Below are 7377 nucleotides of genomic sequence, written 5' to 3'. Positions count from 1 at the left end.
GAGGTTTTTCTGCCCTCATATACCTAAAAGGACTATATGGACTTAAATATGGGGATAGTATCTCATCTCCTGTGAAGTCATAGTTCTCTGTATTGGGCCTTATTTTCCCTAGTGCAATCATTCAGGGATGCCCTTGGGTTACCATGTTAATATAGAGTCTGGGGGCTAAATACTGCATAACACTAGGAATTTAAAGATTGTTGAAGAAATGAGTGGAATTTCCAACCTAGGCTTTTTTCTAAGACATTCTCCACTTCTGAATCAGTACTCCTCCCTCAGGAATCTCATGCTTACCCATGAGGAAGCAGCATTTTCAGGAAAATAGGCCACTCATTTCACCCCCTCCTCCCAGGTTCTCAGCTCCTGAAAGGAAGGAAAGTTGAACTAGTGGGTCCACTGACCTTATTGCTTATGGATATGAAAGTGTTTATCACTCCAGTTTATCACTAATTTCTCTACCAAGTCCCTGGACTTTCTGAATCTGGGAGGATTCAGAAAGAAATAATAAGCAATTTTATAATTACTTATTAAAACAATAAGTATTTGAAGTAATAAGTAGCTCTTTCTGGAGATAAATAATAAGTATTTGAAATAATACTTATTTCAAAGTATTATTGAAATAAGTATTTGAAATAATACTTATTTCAAAGTATTATTGAAATAAGTATTTGAAATAATACTTATTTCAAAGTATTATTGAAATAAGTATTTGAAATAATACTTATTTCAAAGTATTATTGAAATAAGTATTTGAAATAATACTTATTTCAAAGTATTATTGAAGTAAGTATTTGAAATATACAAGTAAGTATTTGAAATATACAAAATAAGCATTTGAAGTGATGGATATTTTAATTAGTTTTATTTGATCATCCCACAAAGTAAATATGTATTAAAACACCCCATTGTACCTTACAGATATATACAATTATTTTTAATCAATTAAAAATAAAATGGGACATGAAAAAAATCTTAAATTCTTCTAGCTTTGTCTGAAATACCCTAAAAATCCAAACCAATGCCTCTCACATCCTGTAACGTTGTCTCAGCATGTCTGTTCATGTTGTGTGACTCTGGAATAGAATTCTAAGAAACATTCTGGCATGGTTCAGCTTGGCTTCCACTCCTTTGCACAAGTTTGTCAGAAATCAGAAATCATTAACGCTGCACTTTGGGTCATCCATCCTAGGATAATTTAATCCTGGATATTGTTGGTTACCCTTGTAAAGAAACCAAAAATATAGCTCAATCATCATGTGAACCTTTGAGATCCAGGTAAAGTTTGACTGAAATCCCAATTCTAGACTTGGGGCAGTCTGAGCTTTTCCAACAAGACCCGCACCTCACTTTCTCAGCTTTTCAAGACTGTACTCCTGAGTCCACAGGCATTTCTCAATCACTTCTCTCATCAGAACCAGATTCAGAGTCCCTTCCCTATGCAACTCAAAAGTACTCATATTTGTGTTAGGCTCTTTCCTGTAAGTTTCTTGAGTTGAGCAGAAGAATCACATGACATAAGGCACATTTCTATTTCTTGCTGGCAAAACTTTCTCTGGCCTCTCTACTCAGTACCCGGTGCTCCCTCTGTGATGTCCTCCCTCCATCTAGTGCAGGTGGGTAAAGTGTGGTCCTGTTCCTTGCTCTGGCGGCTTCACTTCCTAGGAATAACCAGACACATTGATCTGCTTTCCCCCACATAAGTTAGAATGCTGGTGAATAAATTTCTCTTTATACTATTTTCAATTTATATTTTTATGGAACACATGATTTATGTATGAACATAGGAACACACTTACTGCCTTATCTGCATATTATAATCTGTGTTTTTATTGGATCTTGGTGATCATTTTTATCATTCCTTATGTTTTACTTGTGGAACTGAGGTACACGGAAATAAGTTTATTCAATTAATTATACTCCTGTGTGAGGGGAAAATATTATCAAATAAAGCACTTTCTCTTTCTCCCTCTCAGTGTGATCCCACCTCCTCAGTCCCACATGCTAGTTGTAAGTGGTTTAATCTATCAGAGTATATTCTGTTCACATAACAGGATATCAGAGGTACTTCGGCCCAGTACTAATAAGCATTACACAAAATCAGGCCCTGTGTTAGTTTCTTTGCAGTTTCCCCTGTTTTCCCTTCAGGGTCACAAAATGTCTACAACAGCTCCTAGCATCATGCACAATACAGAATAACACCTAACACAGGATGAAGAGGGAAGAACCTCTCTTCATGAATCTCTCTGTTCTTATCAGAGAGGAGGTCTCAGCAGGCTTCTCCTCTATTCTCAGTGCCCAGAATCAATTCAGGGGCCCAAACTTAACAGGCAAAGAAGACATTAAACGAAGAGTCTGGCATTTAAAACCTCTCCAGAAAGAGACAGGTTCCGCCTATAAGGGAAAAATGTAGCAAATTAGCTTGCGGGGAGGCAAACATCTACATGTGTTTAAGGCATCATATGATTACACCACATTTTATCTATTATTTAACTGATGGTCAGGTACATAGTTTTCAGTCTTTTGGTATTACCACAATTCTGAAATAAACAGACTAGAAAATTTCTCCTTTTGTTATTTATGTGTAAGGATTTCTCTGTAATATACAATATATACCTAGAAGTAGAATGTCTGCAAAGTAAGTCTGTACATTTTCTATTAAATATGACCAAACTGTTTTCCAATGTAACTATCTTAATTCATATTCCTTCTAGTGGTTCATAAAGACTCTGATTTTTTCATATCTTCTTTTACAGTTGATATTCAAATTTTATTTTGTTTTTGCAATGAGAAAAATGAAAAGTGTCTACTCAGTATTATTTGTATTTTTCTTATTACTAGTGAGGTTAAGCATCTTTTTATGAACTTATTGGTATTATTGTCTACTCTTTGGCGAATTGCCTGCTCTTTTATTTTCCTGTTTTTAAAGTTTTTTAATGAAACACACAAACACACACATCAAGAAAGATTAATATCTAGAAACACCCTTAATTTATTATATATGTGAGTATATATACATATACACATATATACTGCATATTATCATCTATGTTTTTATTGGATCTTGGTGATCAGTTTTATCATTATCATTTATCATTAATATATATGTGTATATATACACACATATATACACATATATAATAAATTAAGGGTGTTTCTAGATATTAATCTTTTATATATAAATATATGTGTGTACATATGTGTGTGTATATATATGTGTGTGTGTATATATATAAAATGTTTGCTTGACAATAGTAAAATCTAGAATCGAGCAAGTTATTCCTACCAAATTTGCAAATAAGATACAACAGTCTGCCTCCATCAGGCAGAAGTAAATAAAGTATTAGAGGAAACTAGGAGTATGCTCAGGGATAAGAAAAAGACAAAATCTCTAACAGTGAAGATTGTAGATGCCTACAAACACAAATTGGCATTCCTTTTCCCAGTGGGACATTAAGAAAAAAACTGGTGGGCCTTCCCTCATGTCTGTCTGAGAAGGGCGAAAGAGAACTGTAGAAATGACAGAGTAGAGAGGGGAAACAGCATGGGCCAGCCTGCCATTGATCATCTTTACTGAAAAGAATGCCTGAGTTTGCCATAGATCAAGTGTACACTGCAGAAGGCAGCTGAGCTTCAGTCACCTTGCCAGCACCTGACCAACCAGGACTAGTTAATGAGCAACAATCCCCTGTCTGATAAGGGAAAGGGTGTGAGCTAAAGGAGAGTGGAAGAAGGCAAACCAGAATTGGGATCACTGCAATGAGGAGACCCCAGAGGTGGCCCCAGAAGGTTCACATGTGCACATGGTAAAAGAGCCAGACTCTCAGCTCTGAACCCCAGGGAAGATCAGTCACCAGTCTAAGGACACTCTGTATGTCTCACCTTCAAACTTTCCCAAAAAGAGTATCTGGGTTATTTAATCAGCCACTATCACATAGAAAACACTCCAGTGGAATAGAGTAGTGCCAGGCCATCTCTCACACTGCAGGCCAGTCTATGAGGGGCTGCTTTGGACAGAAACTCATTCCTGTTCATACTGTTGTGGCTGGAATCCAGTCATGAGGGGTGTAGTATGGTTGCCACACTTTCGGAACCCCTCAGACAGTGATTGAGAGCATCACAGTCCTTCCAAGTTTACTCAGAATGGGGCAGTGTATACAGCTGGCAACATGCTCAGTGTATTCAGGACATAAGGCAGAGGTTAATGCTATTATTGCATGTTTCACATACCAACATTTAATATCTCATCTTTCTCTCTTCTTATGTCTGGATACATCTCAACCAATTCACCTTTTAATAATATTGTTTTGTCATCTCAGTTTTTTATTTCCTGTTTCTTGCATTTTATTGAGAATGCAAAGCAGATGCTTCTTACACTTAATTCTGTTTTCTGGTGTAATTTTTTAAGCTATTGCTTACCTTTGCATCATGAGTTCAGTAGTGTCTTGTTTTGTGTTCAAGAATTCTAAGCTTCATGTTTGCTTGCTTCTGTGTTATCTTCCTTGAATAACTAGAAGTCCATACAGACTCCAAATTTATTATACATAAGGTCAATGACTTTCACTTTGTCTCTGTCACCAACTAGCAAGTATTAGAATAACCTCTCATTTCTGAAGTCACTTATTACATATTTGGTGTCTATTTGGAAGAGTTGTCCTGAACTGAAGGAAAACATATTTCTTTTATAGCCTTCTTGCAGAGCTATGAAATGATTCCTGCACATTTGGAAGTAATATGCTTTACTAGTGGCAAGAGGGTCCTCTTTCAATTCTTCCTGAGCAATGAGAGCAGTGATAAAAAGAACCTAGCCATGTAAGAGAGAAAAAAAAAAAAACACAAAAACCCACTGATGTTAATGGGACAAGAACAATTCCTGAAAATACATAAGGTATATGCTCAAAGCATTGGAACTGGCAGAAGAACAATAGCTAAGAGGGGCTGTGTGTGGTGTTTTATCTGCAGTTTGATTTCTCTGAGTGGGGGAATTCAATGGGCAGTAATGCGAGTGGCCTGCATTGGATGGAAATACTTGAAGGTCTGGAGTTCAGCAATTTTGTGGAATTTCAGAGGAAATTCCCTCTGAATTTTTATTTACCCTCACACTTTGATTGTAGCATCCACCACTAGCTGCCATGAGAACTGGGAAGATAGGGCTTCTGAGGTTCGCTTTGGTACTGCACTCAACAGAGCAAAAACATCATCCAGGACATGAACGAACAGGGAAGGATTCATCTTTCCTGTGGCTCAAATTTTAGGTTAAAAGAGTAAAGATGTCATTTAACGATGATAAGGAAGTAAGCTAAGGGCACCTCAGAAAAAAAGGAAATAAACATGGTTAGGAAATACGTATGCCTTTTTGGAATAATCAAATCATCTCAGGAGCAGGAATCCACATTTAAACAATATTTCCCTACATTCAGATGTGATAGCAACCAGCAAGCAAAGCATAAACAAATTCTATGGATAGGAAAATGACAAAATTAAAAATGAGCTTGGTAAAATTTGCTTCCAGAGGGAGGGGTTTTCTTGTACCAGACAATGGTGGAATCGGGAACCCATTCTCTACCTGGAAATTGGTACAGAGATTCAGTCTTTGTCCAGGAAGACACTTTGAAGTAGAAGAATGATACCCATCCAACTCAGTGTCTTCTTCATGATCATCTACGTGCTTGAGTCCTTGACAATTATTGTGCAGAGCAGCTTAATTGTTGCAGTGCTGGGCAGAGAATGGCTGCAAGTCAGAAGGCTGATGCCTGTGGACATGATTCTCATCAGCCTGGGCATCTCTCGTTTCTGTCTACAGTGGACATCAATGCTGAATGATTTTTGCTTCTATTTTAATTTTAATTATGTACTTTGCAACTTAACAATAACCTGGAAATTTTTTAATGTCCTTACATTCTGGTTAAACAGCTTGCTTACCATCTTCTACTGCATCAAGGTCTCTTCTTTCACCCATCCCATCGTTCTCTGGCTGAGGTGGAGAATTTTGAGGTGGCTTCCCTGGCTATTACTGGGTTGTTTGATGATTACTTGTGTGACAATCATCCCTTCAGCTATTGGGAATTACATTCAAATTCAGTTTCTCACCATGGAGCAGCTACCCAGAAACAGCACTGTAATTGACAGACTTCAAAAGTTTCATCAGTATCCACTCCAGGCTCATACAGTCGAGTTGGTTGTTCCTTTCATCCTGTTCCTGGCCTCCACCATCATGCTCATGGCATCACTAATCAAGCAGATACAACATCATGGCACTGGTCACTGCAATCCAAGCATGAAAGCGCACTTCACTGCCCTGAGGTCCCTTGCCATCTTGTTTATCGTGTTTACCTCTTACTTTCTAACCATACTTATCACCATAATAGGTACTCCATTTGATAAGAGATGTTGGTTATGGGTCTGGGAAGCTTTTGTCTATGCTTTCATCTTTATGCATTCCACTTCACTGATGCTGAGCAGCCCTACATTGAAAAGGATTCTAAATGGAAAATGCTAGGCCTAGAGGTTGCCTGAGGCACAGGGTACAAGACTCCCGGGCAATTGATATAATTAATACCAGTAAAGAGTATTGCTCTTATCAATCAATTCATTGTGAATCACCATGAATGCAAGCCTCATTCTCTTCCATCTTCGCAGTCATCTATTTCTAAATAATCAACCCTTTCTCCAACCTTTTCCACTGGTTTCCTTTCCCTTTCCCTTTCACAATCCTCAGGTTGGTTCCAACTTGCTCAAGACTGCCCCATCTCTCCTTAGTCCTTGCCAACTCTGGAATCGTATACCTGGTATATTCTACACAAGACAGTCAAAATCATGGTGTCCACACATTACTCTAACCTTCCCATGACTGCCAGTTACTTCACACATGAATATGAATACCATCCCACAAAAACGTATTGCTCGTACCCTGAATGCTTCCCATACTAAGCCTTCAATTCACTTTCTTTAGTCAAGGGGTGTCCTCTCTCTCTCTCTCTCTCTCTCTCTCTCTCTCTCTGTCTCTCTCTCCCTCTCCATCTCTCTCTCTTTCTCTATCCCCTGGCTGTTTCTGGACTTTTATCTAAAGATACAAATTTTTTTATTTGCTTCTCTTCCAAATGTCATGTCTTTATCTCTTTAAAATTTAAGTCAAAATTTAACTCTTTCTTCATTTCCATTAGCCAAAACATTATACTCTTCCCCAGAATAGCAGACAATTTGCCCAATCCAGATTCATCCTTAATACCTCCCCAAATATTGATTTAATTGTGTCAACTATAAAACTATAAATGGTTTCCATTGGCTCAATTCTTGCCTCTCTATTGTATTATAAGTTGGAGTTAACTTGATGGAACATCTCTATATTGAGACATAGTTGATTTTTTTCCCATATACAAT

At 37.6% G+C, this 7377-nt stretch overlaps 1 protein-coding gene across 1 annotated transcript; it reads left to right on the top strand.

Annotated features, from left to right (window-relative positions):
- The first annotated feature begins 5556 nt into the window (after positions 1–5556).
- On the top strand, positions 5557–7011 carry TAS2R16 (taste 2 receptor member 16). Its single transcript, XM_007982769.3, has one exon. The coding sequence runs from the start codon at positions 5621–5623 to the stop codon at positions 6494–6496; it is 876 nt and encodes a 291-aa protein (XP_007980960.1). The 5' UTR covers positions 5557–5620; the 3' UTR covers positions 6497–7011.
- Positions 7012–7377: the final 366 nt, after the last annotated feature.

The sequence above is a fragment of the Chlorocebus sabaeus genome, chromosome 21 (genome assembly GCF_047675955.1).
Source record: "Chlorocebus sabaeus isolate Y175 chromosome 21, mChlSab1.0.hap1, whole genome shotgun sequence".
NCBI lineage: Eukaryota > Metazoa > Chordata > Mammalia > Primates > Cercopithecidae > Chlorocebus > Chlorocebus sabaeus.
Note: the sequence above shows the minus strand (reverse complement) of the source record. Positions and strands in the feature narration are given on the sequence as shown.